The 17,662-nt window shown below is 34.6% G+C and overlaps 1 protein-coding gene across 5 annotated transcripts in view; it reads right to left on the bottom strand.

Annotated features, from left to right (window-relative positions):
* The window catches only part of CACNA2D3 (calcium voltage-gated channel auxiliary subunit alpha2delta 3), a 467,172-nt gene that overhangs the window by 312,621 nt on the left and 136,889 nt on the right, over window positions 1–17,662 (bottom strand). For all 5 annotated transcript variants that reach the window (XR_004405904.2, XM_042799689.1, XM_032984346.2 and 2 more), the window contains one exon: window positions 12,014–12,073. Coding sequence is in view for 4 of the 5 variants with exons in the window: in XM_042799689.1 (XP_042655623.1) it covers window positions 12,014–12,073 (60 nt within the window). In the remaining variant the exon portion in view is untranslated. The remainder of the gene's footprint in view (window positions 1–12,013; window positions 12,074–17,662) is intronic.

Below are 17,662 nucleotides of genomic sequence, written 5' to 3'. Positions count from 1 at the left end.
TATTTAAAATTGGCCTCTATGATTTCTCAACTAACATACCATCACTTTTCCCAAGCTTTTCTTATAAGCAAGTACATCTTCTGTTTTTTTATTTCATCTGTTTATTTATCAATTGCACTTTGCTGCAATACCCCTGGGCCTGATCTTAAGACATGGTCTTTCACCGGGAGGTTCTTTTGTTGGGGATTTTAAGCAGGACATCTCCCACAGCATGACCCACAAAATCAGTAATAAAGATGTGCACATCAGGCAATATATGTAAGGTTGAAATGCGGAACTTTGAGCAAAATTGTTAAAACATAAATACTAAACTATATATGCATATAAATATGCATAATTATTTCATACTATCAGTCATGGTCAAAATTGTACTAGTATGCAGACTACAACTCAGAAGGCAGTACTTCTTAGTCAGAAGTTTTTACACATCATCATAGAATTGTCATATTTGAAATTTGCAATTTTTATACTAAAAAGACCTGAAAGCCATTAACTGTGGCCCCTGACTTTGATCTATCTATTGTGGTTTGTGCTATTACCTATTTTTAATGGGGAAAATAGCTGCTTTTATTTTTCCAAACAGTTTTCAAAAGCATCTGAGTTTAAAAGTCAGCAGTGACTATTTCACAATCAGGAGCTTTCAACTAACCATTAAGAAGATATGCAAGTGTATTTTTATGATTAAAAAAACGCCATAGCTCACTGAATTCAGACAAATCCTGTATATTACAAATCGACCAACCACATGATTGATGAAATGATGCATGAAAACAGAGGCAGAGGCAAAATAACCTACTTGAACCCAGAAAATTTTCAGACAATAATCATTACCAGCTTTAATTAACTTCAACACAAAAGTAGGGGCTCCTTCTGTTTCAAGTTAATGAAGCTCAACACACAGACACTACAATTAGAGACAAAGCACAAGTCTAAAGCAAGTTGTATTTTAGGATTGAAATAATGAGCTTGGTATTTTAATTTTGTAGTCAGCAATTATGTGAGATTCAGAAACAAAGAAACAATACATGCAATTGAAATGTTAAGGTATGAATGTAGCTGCTTTTCACCCAATATCTTTCTTATAAGCCAAAAGCAAGAAAGTAACTTTTTTCCTACAATAAGCAGTATGTACAATACCCTGGAAATATTTCCACCGTGATCATCTACGATTTACTCGCTTTCATACTACACAAGTCAGAAATGTGACCTCATCTAGAGCTATGAACTGCTTAGTGGCTTCTATCTTGTGTTTCTCATATATATTCATTAAATCTTTATCTATAATACTGTAACTTCTATTTAAAGTTATTGTTGTGTAGCAAAAAAAGCTGCTCTCCCACAAAAAAATGAATAAACCTAGATTACTTCCACCTTTTTTAATAATTTGCCTATTTCTAAATACCAGCTTGGAAGAATATATGACCTTTAACTTAATCTCATCACCAAGCACCTCCAAAAAAAAAAAAAAAAGGCACAAAAGGAGAAAAGGTAGTCTGCCATTTAATTCTCCCATTTATAGTTTATTAAACCTAAAGATAATAGGAAAAAGGTGGAAAAAAGCAAAGAATGTCTGGGCTGTAGTATCAGATATCACTGCTTATTACTGGCTATCTGCCTAGTAATCATAAATCCATAGGGTAATATTCTAAAATCTTTTGCTTTTCAGGTAGGTGTGAGCCAAAAAGAAAAAAAGTTTAATTTTCTACGAAGAGCAGAAAACAGCAAGCACAGCACAACTGGGTACCAGGATGCATAAATATTCCTGATTACAAACCCTTTCACATAAAGCAAACAGGAAGAGTTTGAAGCTAACAGTGTGTACATCATGCAAAAGGTATCTCTGTCCCAAAAGATAGATATCACATAGACTATGAATGAACTGCTCCAATAAATTATATTATTCCTCAGAGGGGAAAGGAGAGCAGTGTTATAAACAGTGACTTCAGAAAAGTGAGAACAATAGGGCATTGAATTTTGAAAGAGTGAATTAAGGATCTTTTTTTCCTGAAGGAGAGCTCAGTATCATTGACCAATGAGCCTTATAAATAAAAACATTAACTCCAGCACTGCCTTCTCCTCTAAGCGCTTTAGCATCTCATCCTTTCAACATATCAAAAACTACACGTAGATACAAAATATGTACAACTACATACAGAATTAAATAGATATTCCAAATAGGTTATTTAAAATACGCTTTCCATACAGTTCAGAAAGCATGTGATTCTGGAAAAATGCATCTCTCAAACACAGCTTTGATGACAGACAGTGCTGTGTATCTTTGATGTAGAAATATTAACAAATAGAAAACAACAATCTCTGTATATCACCTCTTCCTTGTGTTGTCTGATACGTACCAAATATCCACAGATAAAGAAAAGCTAAGCCAGAGCAGCATTTTTCAAAATGAATCTTGATAAGATCAAAATCCTCAGAACTGTCACTTCCCTTTGGCATCATTTAAACCAAGGAGAATCATTTTCTTAAAGTATTCACCAAGATCTTGGCAAGACTAAAGGACTGTACAAGTAAATCTGACTCCCATTGTGAACTTGCTCAGTGCTGATGGTTGGGCTGTTGCTAGCCAGGCAAAAGGCACCGGGCTCAGAGTTCAAGCCACGGAATACATGACCTTTTAGCAGCACAAAGTTAAAAGCAAATTAGAAAGTGTTTTCAGAACGTGACAAGCTCTCTTTTTTCTGAGAGGGATGATCACTAATTTCTAGGCCACAAGCCTCAGAAAGCAAGTCAAACAACTGTCCACTATGAAGTGATTTTTAATCCCAAATTCCTGATTTGCTATCACCAATACACCAAACATTAAGCACTGGCAGCTCTAACTCCATCTTGCATGGTAATGTCTCCTTTTCTCTGGCTCTTTAGATGATTTCTTGGTTAGTTAGAATTGGAAAATGATAGTCCCATAAATACCTACTAGAGACATGTTTTTATACACATCATCTCTGTCTGCTCTGACAACAATGTGTTTCTCTGAGTTTATGTCAATCTCAAGGAGCATATGTTTTTCAATAACATTGTGATATTTTTCCTCATCTCCTATACAGCGTTCCTCCCTCAATCCCTGCACATACTTGTTTTGCCAAACTACTCTGACATCCATTTTTAAATGGTATTTGAGCGTTACCTACTTTTATTCTCTCTCAGAAGATTTCTTTTGTTTTATAATGAAGCTTATGTTAGGCAGCTTCTTACTGTTTATATAATTGCCCAACCTAACACAGAAGAGGATGGAGGAAAAAGGTTTTGCCCTTTTTTTTAAAGTAGATAAAAATGGTTTCTCCATTTTAGCCTCACTATAAGCAAAGGTAATGGCTTAGAGAGACTTGCAAAAATATTACTGTCAGTACTTTTGAAACACAAAGATATTAAGACTTCACACTTTGTCATCACACATTATTTAATTATTTATCCTTCTCTAGCCTTCTTTCCTGCACTTTAGAGTCTTCTGACACCTAGCCTTTCACTGCACTGTTTCTGCTTTCTTCTGCCTCCTCCACAATCTTCCTTTCAAAAACCTCAGTTTCCCCCTGCTTTGTTTAACTTGTTCTGCCTACTGCCATGTCCTTGCCCACAGCAGTGGATCTGGGGTCCAGGAGGTGCTCATTCTCCCAAATGACAGTCTGCTTTGAAATGCAGGGAAAGTCACTGACATCTCAATTATAAATTGTGGCATGCATGGATCACATGCTATTTTGACTATGTGGAAAGGCAATCACATTGGCAGGAGCTATTCTGGTTTGGGCTTTCTTGGAAGGAATGCTAGGCATTTTGAAAGCGGAAATTTTTTTGCAGCCTCAAGTGAAGTTCTTGAAAGCTTACACTCACTCTCAGCTTGTTATAAGAAATTTCAATCTAATTTTAAGACTGCAGCATTAAGCACTGTTGTTGATTTTCTGCTAAAAGTTCATTTCACAAGTCTTTTTTTTTTTTTTCCTGTTTTCTTTTCTTTTTCTGCTTGCAAGTGAACATATCTGTCTTCATCTGACTGGCTCCTTCTGGCACATCATTATCCCTTTATCTGAAAAATACTAACTTACTCCTCTATCTTTTCTATTGGAATAAGATAAAGAATTGCCTTGTAAAAACAATAAAAGAAAGAATTCCAAGTCACAAATGCTGCGTTTCATCACCATTTTAATGAGTACTTCTGTTTTACTTATAACCTTAAACTGTGAATTTATGTCAATATGCAAGACATCTCAGATTTTATTTCTTTTAAATATGCCTTTAGTTCTTATAAGATGCTTATGAAGAGCATAAAAAAGCAACCTGGAAATACTTATTGATTTGAGCATGGGAAAGGAAAAACTGTATATATGTATTATATGTATGTAAATACTTTCTGTTCCATCTTGTTATTGCTGTTAGACCTGGCCTGTGATTCTTTTTTACAGAATTTTGCCAGAGAGGAAAATACTTATCTTGCAGTTCAAATCCATCCACTGAATCAAGCAGAACAGAAACTTAGACTAGGACCTCTGAGATCCAAAATGACTGCCCCATCCATCAGGCTTTTCTGAGCTGACTGTCTCACAAACTCTTCTGCTGCAGTTGTTTCACATCATATAAATAATTTAATATTCACTAGAGAAGCAACTTGAACAGACTTCTCATATCCTAACTGAGAGCCCCACCTATGTGATTACAAGTTGTTCCAAAGCAGAGGTTTCTCTTGCTCATGAAAAACTTTAGGGTATCTCAATGTTTAATCAGAGAACTTGAAATTCTGAAAACACTCATGGGATGAGAAAGTTATTTCCATCTCGTTTCTGGTAGCAAGAAAATATAATAAAGGGACAAATAAATATGAAAAGAAAAATTTCAGGAAGACAAAGTTATCTGCTCAGAATTGACAATTCTAGGGTTCAGATTTCTGTAATTATTGACAGCAGATATCACCATGCAAAAAGCACTCTGTCCATATTTGATAGGTAGAATCAACTTTATAGTGTGTTCTTTCAGTACACACTTCACATGCTTCAAATAGCAATGGCTATCACCAGAGAGGCAGGCAGGAATAAGTCCAGAACTGTCTGGCAGTTTAATGAGTATAACTTGTTAAGGGTACCAGAAGGATGAGTCCTATAACTGCAGTCAGAAGAATGAATCTCCAGAACTCCTTTGTAAACTTTCTCAGAGATGGAGCACATTATTTGCAATAACAAATTCAGACCATAGATGCCAGTTCCTTTGCTGTCAAGCCCTGTGTAGATGAAACAGCTATTGAACTAAACGGGCAAAGAATTACTATTCTTTTTCGGTAGCTCCCTTATATAGGGCAGAATGGCACCAAAATGCCAAACATTTATTTACAGCAGAGAAATTATGAATTTGTTGAAAAGTCATCTCCTGCATCTCTGCTTCTGAGACAGTGAGTTAAACTCTGCATTTCTGTGCTTAGCAATCAAACTCACTCCTTGTCAACAGAAGCTATGAACACACATAAAAATAAAATCATTCTAGTAATTTACATTTGATTTGTTCATAGAAGAGAACTTAGAAATTCTTAGAAAGGTACATGTGTGGAAGGGGGAAAAGTAATGAAATTAAGCCACTGATCGTAATTGTCTTAAAACACAAAAAATCTCCCTCAGTTCTCAAAAAAATTCTACAAAGCTCTGAAAAGACTAATGAAGAAGTTCATCATCATCATTACAAGGTGAACTAAAATATAGCTAGCTGTTTTTTTTTCTGGTTTCATATAATATTGTTCTCTCTTTTTCTGTTCACTTACCAGAGTCAGAAAACAGATAAATACTTGAAAATTGAAATAACACAAAACATGCATGGCCCCTCTTTCTCTGTGTACTCTCTTTCTGATACTTAATCCCTGCCGTACATGCAGAGTGAAAGCAATGTGAAAGTCTTCCTCTGAAGTTACCTTGTGCATCAATTCTAGAGAATTCTTAATGAGTAACATTGGAATTCACTGATGTCTCGATGATTCCACAGACATTTCAGTTTTCCTCTTCCCAATGTCAGCAAATAAATAGGAAAGACTAAACAAGCTAGAGCTCTCCCACTGAAACAGCTTATCCTTAGAGCTAAAAATCTGGAAATAAATTTGTTGCAGTTCTAGTATTAGAGCAGTTGAGGAGTCCTTAATTTGAGCTCACAGAAATCAATAAGAGTAACAATAAACTAAGAACTGCAAAGCTGAAGTGTTCTTTTACTTTCAGAAAAAAAAAAAATTCTGAAAGGAAAAAAAATTAACAAAGGAAAAGCTAAAACCAAATAAAGACTCTAACAGATGTTTTTATCATTTGAATGTGTCTTGTGCCTTGTAGTTCACTAACTCATTAGATGCTCATGTTTCTATTCCCTTTTTCTTTCCTCAGCCCTCAAAATGCAGTGCAGTTCTTAAGAGTTTGGGGCTTTGCTGTTGCTCTTGGTTTTTAACAACAACTGAAAACTTAGAATTCAGAAAACTCAGTAACAACAAGACTTCAGCAGGTCCTGGCAGCATTTCTACATCATAGCTGCATCCAAATTATGCCTTCAGTTAGATGAACACAATGACATAGAATAACCTGATGCAGTATCACAAGTGTTTGAGGAGCACAGAGATGAACCCCTTGAGAGCAAGTTCTATATGAGGCACCTCAGGAAAGAGCTCCAGAGGCAAATTTTTCAAATGAAAAAACTGTAATATTCCCAGGGTTTGTAGCTACTTCTTCAGGAGTGGTACAGGGCCACGGAAGTTAACCATTTAGATTGGTGCTAGTTAAGGATTTCTTCCACCTGCCTTATTAAAAACTACAGGTACACTGTCCATATGCCATCTAAATATAGCTGAGAGAACTTTGGTCTGCAAAATATTTGAAAGAAAGCCTAAAAAGGAATTTAGGTTGTCAGATCTCATATTAGGTTTCCAGGTTTGGAGTTTAGAAAGATTGATTTCTGATTTAGAAAGCAAATAAATAATCCATGAAGCATATCAATCCTCAGATGCTTCATTGCTATTTTAAATATACTTTTCAAAGTCATTTCAATCATTGGTTCTGAGTGCTTGAAGTTCAACAGAATTCCCTTTCTACTGTGGATGTTCATGACGCTTCAAGAGCTGACTTCAGTCTTGTGGATATTATTCTAACATCCAGAAAAATATTAATACAAATAGACTGTAAATTTAGTTATCATGTACCTCATTCAAAATTAGCGAGATAATAAATATGCAAACAGACTTTTCTGAAATACTAACTTGAAAGTAATGCACGTGTTATAATAGTTTAATAAGATTATGTAGAATAGTTCTTCTCAATTATCTTTGGTGCTTGTATTTTTCAGTAACTGGTATCAATGTAATTACCATCTATTTGATTAAATTTTAATTAAATACCTAAGAATTATAGATTTTTGAATGGTATTATACTAAATAAACATTTAGGTCAGAATTTTTAAAAAAGTAGCAGCAATTTATGTTATGCTTTTATGTCTATATTTAAGCTTTATATCTAGCAGTTTAATTTTGAAATTACTAAAATTCAGGTAGCCCCCTCCTTGAAAGACAACTATTAACTATCTAGTAATATTAACAGTTTCAGGATTAGACCTAGAAGCTGTAGAGCTTATGAACTAGATTAATTCTGTTTCCCAGCCCTCTTTTGCTACTGTGATTTCTCCGAAACCTTTGCAGTTTCATCTTTTGTAGACTTTCAAAAATTTCATTTATTTTAAAAATACATCATTCATCTGTGTAAACCTCTGGAAAATCCTTAACTGTTCATCTCCTGATTTCACAAGATTTTTTCCTACAGTGAACATACATACTCCAAGAGTAAGGAGAAGATTTTCAAGGACACAAATGTAGTTAGTAGTTAACAGCCAGCAAAAACTGGCAGACAGGTATCTAACGCTTGTATAGTTCTGAAAACCTCTTCTGTGAGACTCAGCCATATGTTACAGATCTTAAAAAAAAAAAAAAAAAAAAAAAAAAAAGACTAATGAAAAGCATCCTTATATCATTATTCCTTTTTTTATACCACTAAATTAACTTTAAGAGTATTCTTTAAAGAAAGTAATCCTTTCCTAAAAACTATTTAATTAATCCTATTCTAGTCTTCCAAAATAAAACTGAAATAAGGTCAACCATCTTAAAATATTGGCACTTGAACCTCTCCTATCTTATATAGAAAGCGAAGCTACAACAACCCCAAAAAAGAAAACATCTAATAATTCAGGTGACATCAACTACATAATAGCATTAAAAAGAAATAACTTTGCTTTTTTATTATCACATTACACACACACAGAGAAAACTCATCTGGAATGTAAGGCGAGTGAACTAATGAACTTAATTAACACAGAAATAATAAAAGAACTAACCTTCAAATGTGCATCTGTAATGAAACCGTTCAGCAAATGAACCAGTAGTCACAGTAAAATTTTGTATGACTTCCTCCTGTCACTGGGGTCACAAGTATGAAAACTGGGTAGGAACCAAGTATTATAAATCTTTATTTATCCTAACATCAATATATTTTTTTTTAAGTTTGTAATAAAGAAAGTGCAAGTTACTTTTACTGCTCCAGTGAGAAGTCCAGTATCAGTTCCACTCTGAGCACCCACCTCCTCCGATTATTGAAAACCAGAAATAATACAACACTATTATAGAGATCTTATCCTCTATTCAGATGGTAACAATACTCTATGCATTTCTATCCTAAGAGCTCAGATACATAAATAGCACAATATTGTAGAGGAGTTAGGTGACAACACAGACCACATGATTGCAGTCTAAGCGTGCTTTAACACCTTGCTAGTAGCTGCATAAGAACATCAGCTGAGTATCACATTGGTGTATTTTTACATAACAAATTCTGTCGAGCTCCTGGTGGTTTGAGGCAATGTGGTAGGAGGAGAAAGCCTCTCAACCTATGTGGTTTTATCAGCTGCATATGCAACAAATTCTTAGGTATATGACAGCTCCAAGGAAGAGTTTTCCATTTCAGAGCCTCTTCCAGATGTCTGAACACAAACTCCACCACAGCGTTTCTGTGAATCATAGCAAGGCAGTTCGTATCTTAGGAAACACATACCCAAGCACAAAGGAAGTGAATGATCAAGAGGCCAAACTTCAGTCAATAACAATGAAATTTCTTCATAGATCACCTCCTGACAGAAGATGTTACCCTTTCTTTTATCTTTGCCCTAAAATTTTTCTCTGGCAATTAAGTCAACAAAACTAAAAGATGGTTATAGAATCACTTCAAAATCTGTAACATCCAGTACTTTTGCTGGGTCTGTGCTTAGCAGTTGTCTCCTATATTTTTTTCATCATGTTAAAGCCACAAAATCGGGAGAAATTTAAGCAGAAGCAAGCAGAGGTATGTTGTCCCACATAAAGCAAGATGGGTGATTCTTTAAGCCTATGGAAATATTGTGACACGGCAACTTGCAGTAGCAATATAAATGGTAATTTATCTTGTATCTCCAAATACATTACTAGGCATGATTAAAGATAGTATTTCCACTTAGCAACAACTTGGAAAGAGTCTTTAATACCACAGGATAACTTGAAAGCATACCCACCAGGTGAGAAAATGCTGGACTCAGTTAAAGGTTCAAATATAAGTAATGTTTAGAAGGTTATTTCCTCATAACTTGCTAAACCTGCAGCTCGATTCACATACCTAACAGAAAAAAGAATCTCCCAAAGTCCAAATACTGCAGGGTAAACCTTTAAAGTCAGCTCTCACCGATTCTTAGTTTGGCCATTACTCAAGCATGCAACATATAATGCTGCTGAGTTAAACATCATATCACCCATTTTGATTTATTTCTTTCAATTCACTGGGAATTTTATTTATGTTTATCACTACAAGGTTTTTGTTGGTGGTGCCAATAGATTCAGTCCAGGGACAGATAGTTGAGTGCTTAGACCCTTATACTGCATTACAGTACATTGATTAGAATACCTATAGAATAACTAAGGACAAAACTAATACTGTTACTAAGAAAAATGCCCAGAAGGGATCAGGTCCAGGCTAACCAAATAATATAGTTTCAGCATTGCTGAAGAGAATACCAACAGTCTAAACGATGAACTCTTCCAGTTATTATTTTCTTTAAGTTGGTGTTTTTCCACAGTCAATAAAAATATTAATATAATTTTATTTCTCCCTTATATCATTTTTATGTACTGACACAATATTATCTATACTGTCCTCAAGACATAGAAGGTGATGTTGGACCAATAAAAAGCACAAAAGCACTTTATGTGCTTTCTGAATTTCCAGAATATCTGAGCACAAAGGGTGCAGACTGGTGCTGTATCACATAACACTAATTCAAAGCATTTAATCCTGTCTTCCACATGTCAGCCAAGGCAATACAAATGCCAAAAAATTCCTCTCTGATAGTAGAATTATATAAACTATATATTATATAAGCCTTCTGTCCCCCTCCACTTGAATGTACACTATCAAATCATTCAGGCCATTATTTTATATTGAGCAGATGGCACTATGAGATTTTTGATAAAGAACAACAATCACCCAGCAAGGGTTGCAGAGGGGTTGCTGAAACCAAGATTAACAATTGATTAGCTTTAATGGACCATGACAGTAATAAACAACAGAGCTCTACACAAAGATTTGATTGTCCTGTTAATGGTGCTGACACAAATGGCTTTTAACTGGCTTCCTGAAAGCGTTAATATCTTCAAAGCCTCAGCAAATGAAGGACTTCCTCAAAGTAAGAACTATCATGCAGTGAAGAAGCACTTATGGTATACTTCTAAAAAAATCTTCTGTAAAGTGTGTTTCTGATTTATTCAGACAATACCTCCTATTTCTCCAGAGATTATAGTTAAAAAAAAATACAGTGCAGCACACCTCTGCAAGGCTGAAAAGTAACAGAACTCTAAAGTATTTGAATACAAAAGACAGCATTCATTGAATACAACAGTAATTTTTATCCTTACTCCAATATGGGCTAACAGATCTCAGTACCACAGTCTTCTAAACTCAATTTTTTTATCCTTAGCTCTGAAAAGTTCACTATTTTTTTTGTCCTTTCTGCACAGAAATCAGTAATTTTCATCATATTCATTAAAGTAAAATGTTTTGTGATTACTGGAAGTAACCATGGTAAAATCTGAAAATAGAACATACAGATCCGTGTATTTCTCAGAAATATGTGTGGGAAAAAGTCTACAGAAAAAGTCTCTGTTTCTCTTAATGCTTAAGCTCAAAATTTAAATGGACATATGGCACATTCACAGAAGGTTTTAAAATTAAATCTAGATAGAGACAAAGTAAACAAAACTCCACCTAACATGGCATTCAAGAAACCAAGGATATAGGAATTCATTACGGGTAAGGAGATTTTTAGTCATTTAAGTAGAGTAACACTTTCTGTTAAACTTTCTATTTTAGGTTAGATTACTTGCTTTCTAAATTAACCTGTATTTTTAATTATGTGTCTTATTTAAGCAAAGGTTTCTTTCAAACATTTTTAACTGTGAGCTGTCAGAGTGCTTCTCCCTCTCATGTTATTCCTAAAGGCAACATTTTGAGACAATAATGGTGTGGCTCTAAAGGCTTCTATGTAAGAGAAAAAAATGTGTCTGCTTTAGACACAGATCCAAATGCAAACCATTTGCACAAATCAGGGTCATACTAATCCCATCCCTGTGGGTCCCACCCCATCTGCAAATTCAACTCTCTGTAGATCAATTCCTTGCCAGTACATTGCAACCATGAAACATGCTGCTAATTACTGTGTTTAAAAATCTTGACCTAAGCTTACATGCAGGGAATTTAAACAAAATCTCTAAAAGAGTAAAATCCACCTGCTTGGTCTCCCAACATACAGACACTCAATGTGTAACCTGTCAAAATACTGAGCCTGCCTTCATTAATTCAATTTTCTGTAATCGGCATCCTTCTATTATTCACGTGCTTGAGTTTCTACAGCAGTTCTTCAAGCAAGCTATTGTATAAACTGCTATAGTATACTCTGATGATAAATATTGAAGAAAATTATTAATTACCTGCAAGTCAGCATCAAACTCATGTTTCAGGTAAGCATCTTCTGCAGCTTCAACAAGACGCTGAAAAAAAGAAAAAAAGGTGTATTTTCATAATAATGGATAACATCTTTAAATCCAAGTGTTCCTTCCAGTATAACAACAAAGATTGTTTAAGAATTGTGTAACTCATTGTCACCCTATGGTATCTGCAACAATACTTCACAGAATAAGAATAAATGATCCAGATTAAAAAAAAATAAAATAAAATTCCAGTGTTTTAAACCCTCAGCATCAGTGATTGGTGGTACAAAACTCTGGAAAAAAAGGTCAACTACTAATAAATTAATAAATAATAACTTAAAAAGTCATTTTTCCTACCAGTATTCAGCACCCTGCAGCTCCCATTCCAATACTGATTTTTGAAATAAAAGGAAGTTGCTTCCACACTGGACCTTATTTTACATGTAGCAGCCCTTTTAAAATCATCTTAAAATTATAACAAGAGGTATTTCCTAATAATACACTTGATTGCAAGCAACTGAAATAGAAAGGAATTTCAAAATAACATGTCAAACATAAGAGTAGAAAAACAGAGAATAGGTTTGTTTACTTAGCAGATTTGAAGTGTTGTACACACCACCTTAACATGATGCATAATCACAAGATTTTTCTGCAATTACAGAAGTAATATTTACCAAATAACAGCAAATCAGTAGTATTTTTTTGCTCTTAACATCCAGAACTCCCTGTAGTAGTTATAGTTCCTTACCACTGTCATCTGAAGGGAAAAAAAAAGTGGTTGCACTAAAACACAGCTACTTGAAAAATTTAATTTATATAGGGTTTGCTGCAGACATTCTCTTGGGAGAAGACATTATACCCTTTCTCATGTTTTATTCAGGGTTCTTTATAGTCCCGAATATTTTGACTATGGAAGTAACTCCTCCTAGTTTTTATTTAATCTACCTGAACATTCCTATATGTACAACAATATTAAACAAAGAATGATCTGTCACAGAATACTCAATATGTTACTTTGATTTTCTTTGATCTATCAGACACTGGCACACATGTATACTTTCAAATTTTTTTTGTATCATGAAGCAAGTGAGCTGCAGTCTCTCATTAATGACACACAGAGTGGACAGACGTGCACACATTCACTTCCCTTTTTAGAACTGCACGCACTTTTATCACATCGTTAGGTATAAATCAAAATTGAATCAGAATTCATATCAATCACTATACAATTTGAACTATGATGGAAACTGAACAACAAAAAATATTTCTGGTTGCCAATTCAGAATAAATGGTTCAACAAAAACCTGACAGCTTCAAGCAGAGCCACGTTGATTATAGGCAGCATTTGTGTTCGAAGAGATCTGCAAGGCAGCATCACATCACAGCCTTTCCTTCCCCATCTCTGTCCCACCGCACAGCTCACCCACGGGTGAGCGCAAGCCTCAACAAACCCTCAGTCATCTGCTTGGCTTCTGCATCTTCCCTGCAGACCCCAGTGGGAAGGGTTGCATACCTTTTTCTTTAGTGCAGGGTTAGAGATGTCAAAGGTTTGATTAAAAACTGGAAACACTACTGATGCCTAGGATGATACAGAAGAGCAAGAAAGAGCAGATGAAAACCCCCTTCCCTATGCCCTGGGCTGTGTGTACATCCCTGCCATTTGACTGTTTCAACCTTTAAAAATATGGTTCCACATAAACCCAGCTAGTCTTAGCAAAACCTTTTGACCTAAACTGGAATTAAACTGAAATGGTTCCAACATCGTGCAAATCAAACCAGAATTGAACTGAAAAGTGTAACAGTCCACCTTCCCGCATACACAGGTAAAAACCCAACAATGAATGATGCATCGCAACAGGCTATGTAAAGGGAAGCCATGAAAATATATTTCAAATAGGACAATGAAGTTCTGTGGAATTGTTCCTACTTCTCCTGTACTGTAGTAGTAAAATTAGACCTTGCAATTCGAAAGGTTGTCAAACATTAATTTGATCCACAATGTTTTTGCATTTAGAATTTTAAGAGAAGCAACACAAATTAATTATTCTGAAGAGGAACCCTCACAGCAACTAAGACAGATTCTTAAACATTTGAATGGCCTCTGAAGTCCATCTTTAGCCTGTTAGTGACCTACTGACAGTAATTTATAAATCTAGCCCTCATTTTTCAGGTGTGACAAAGTAATTTTCTGTAAGATAATTAGTCTTAATTCAATGCATTTCTGCAGGTTTGTACTCCTTTATATTAAAACCATAGTTGCATTACGAGGTTCACATCTAATACAAAAGATCATGACTGATGAGTTTGAGAGGAAAAAAGTGAAAGAAGGGTCAAAAAACCCCTCTCACATAGAAATGAATAAAGGGAAAAGAGAAACATCTTTTTCTTTCTGTCCTGAAATATTTACTTACTCACCGGAAGAAAAATTCTTATAGTATTTTATGAGATAGCAGTCCCTAGATATGAGTACCTAGTGGGCTAGAAAAATAATTCATGGCTTCTTATATAGTTTGTATTGATCCTGATGTGTTTCAATTACATTTTTGCCTCAGTGAAATAAATTTAAACTAAGATTTATCCCCCCATGTAAGAAATAGCTAGAGAAGCATAAGATGGCAATGGTAGAAACATCTGGTAAGGAGGTCAGCTCAGAAATTAAAAGTACTAATTTGTACTTTTTTGATTTATTCATTAAGATTTCAGTTGTTACATTTGTTTTTTTTTTTTAAAAAAAAAAAAAAAAAAAGTTACATACATTTCAGCAACATTCTCTACAGGAAACAGAACAAAAAGCGAACAATCTACCAAGAGGTATTTTTCCTTGAAGACATAAGCACAAATACACATGTACACTATGTGCTTCACCCTCAAAATCTAATAAGAAAGTTAAAATTTTGATACACGGAATGTAGACGACACAAGTATATGCTGCATTTTCTATGTAATAGTCCTCAAAACCAGTTTGCTTTAAATATCTCAACACCATTATTAAGGAGACTGTGAGAAATCTGGGAGAGCTCCAGAAAAGGTAAGCTGGTAATAAGCCTAAAGCCACAAAATGACATATTAGTGGATATACAACAATGATACTAGAATGAAGAAATTGTATACAGATAGGGGGTGGGGGTGTTGGATTTTTGTGTTTGGTTTTGTTATTTGTTCGTCTGGTTTTTTGTTGGGTGTTTGGTTTGGCTTTTTTAAAAGAAGTCACCAAAGGGATGAAGCATGATGGAAGAAACTCCTTAACACTCTGGAGGCAAAAACATAAAAACCACATATAATACTACAACATTTTTATATTGAAGCCAAAAATCCCTTTTAAAATACTTTAATGAGTGAATAGTTCTCAACATTATCATGATTAGCAACTTTAACTTAATAGTTTGTAATGACGTTCTTAATACAAGAGCCAATATATTTTAATTTGAGTAAACATGCTCTAAAATCACTGCTGTAGCGAGTAAATGCTTACCAAACTGTGGTTATCCCAAAGGGAATTGTGTTATCTATATGCATTTACATGGAATGAATTACGAACACTGAGTGAGCATTGTTAGAGTTACACCATTTAAGGTTCTATATTTCAGGAGAATTTAGCTCTACATGGGGAAAGATGTTCGCATGTGCATGCACAGAGAGCTCAAGGACAGCATATAATCTTTAGATAAAGAACAATTTTTGCATTCTATTGGCACAGTTCAATTGATGTTCCCCTGGTTAAGGAACTGATCTTAATCTTTCTCATATTTACATGTATTGGGAAAGTTGTAACTGGTTTATCCAGCATATCACAATGCAGCACGGATTTAAAAAGTGCATGAACCAGGAGATGGAACAAATGACACCCAAAAAACCCCAGAATAGTCACCAAAACAGAAAGTCAATGTTTGGTAGTTTTAGTAGTACTAGTATCGCAAATACTGTAGAGAAGGCTAAGTGAAGAAAAACAAATGTTTGTTTCCTCTCAATAACGTTAAAAAAAAAATAAAAAATCACCAAGCTATCTCTAAACAGGGTAATTTTCTTGCAGTGAACTGATATTCGCAGATAAAGTCTCATTCAAGTTAGGTTGTTATAGAGATAGCAAAGGAAAGGTAAATGAAACAGAATGGATGAGAAAGGAAAAAACAATCCAACAGAAAATAAGGGGAAAATGGAACAGGTGGGCAGAAAGGTGAAAGGTAAAAATAAACGAAGAAATAAATAACAATTTCAAGGAAAAACATCACGCAAACATCCAGAAGAATAGGGTACCCTTTTTAGCTTTTGAGAAGATCCTTTCTCTTTCCATATGCCTTGTCAGGGTTTCAATTTACTTTTCAATTGCACTTTTTCATTAGAATCCCATTTGGAACTTAGATTAAATAAATTCATAAGCATAACCATGTTTGAAACAGTTTCTGAACTCCTGAACTGCAGAAAGTCACTAAACTTTATCCATAAATATTGACTGAAGGTATGTCCTTCTCTCTTTTCAGCTATCAAATCTTGAAGAAGCAGATTTATATTTCATCATTTCCTTTCTATTTTACTAAGATAAGCAAATTGCTACACAAAAAAAAAAAAAAAAAAAAACAAAAAAAACCCCACACACAGAAATGGTGGTAGAAATCACTCTTCTCCAAACCAAACTGCTACAAATTCCAAAAAAGGATGTAAGACTGCTCTACCTTAATTATAACTAGTACCAACTAGGTAGTGATATTATCTCAGTCCATAACATTAATAATTATGGAATATAAACTATTAATATGATAAAATTTAATTTCAAAACAGAAGAAAAATGCTATATTGTGATGCACTTAATCAGAAAAGGAAAGATCTACCCTTCTCAATTGTAGATGCTCCTTCTTTACTCAGTTGCATGCTCATGCCTCACTGCTAGAAAAGTAACCAAGAAGCACAGCTTCACTTCTGTTGGTTAAAAAACATGAGCTTGTCAGTATCCCTTCTACTAACATATTCTTCCCAGACTCACTAGACTATGCCTGAACATTTCTTTCAGTAGATTATGTGAATCTTGCCAGTTTGAGCTGTTACCTCTGTATTGTCCTGCACAGTGCAGAATTACCATTTTAGGTCTATAAGAATTTCATCAAGAGCATGCCTGTCAAGGGCCACCAATTCTGACCCTGGTTTGAGCAGTGGGATATCATAGACATAAAAAAAAAAAAGTATAGATAAACCTGCTCTAGGAGGCTTTTATATCCTAGTATCTGAATGCATTCAACTAACAGCAAAAAATAGCTCTGAATCCTAACACGTTTTCTTATCATTTTCCTACGGCATTAGATCTGTTTGAGGTTCACCTCCTATACAAATCTTGTATAGAACTTCAAGGTTGATTTGAGATGTGTTTTAGAAGTAAGAAATAATTAAAAGCCATCATCTAGTAACAAATTGCAAAAAGTCTAAACCCAAGTAAAAACTATGAATATACTGTGCTGAAAGTTTGTCTTGGAGGAAACAAAAAAAAACACGGAAAACCCCAGAAATTTGCATAACTTTAAAAGCCTGTCTCCCAGGCTCCTATGTAAGAAATTCTTGTTACAATTCCAGTCTTAATCAAATATAAACAAACTTTGTTAATAAAGACAGCAGGTATCAAAACAAAGGAAAACTAAATTCTGTTTTAAGAATTTATTTCTT

Source organism: Tyto alba, unplaced genomic scaffold, assembly GCF_018691265.1.
Source record: "Tyto alba isolate M040663 unplaced genomic scaffold, T.alba_DEE_v4.0 Super-Scaffold_3, whole genome shotgun sequence".
NCBI classification, from domain to species: Eukaryota; Metazoa; Chordata; class Aves; order Strigiformes; family Tytonidae; genus Tyto; species Tyto alba.
Note: the sequence above shows the minus strand (reverse complement) of the source record. Positions and strands in the feature narration are given on the sequence as shown.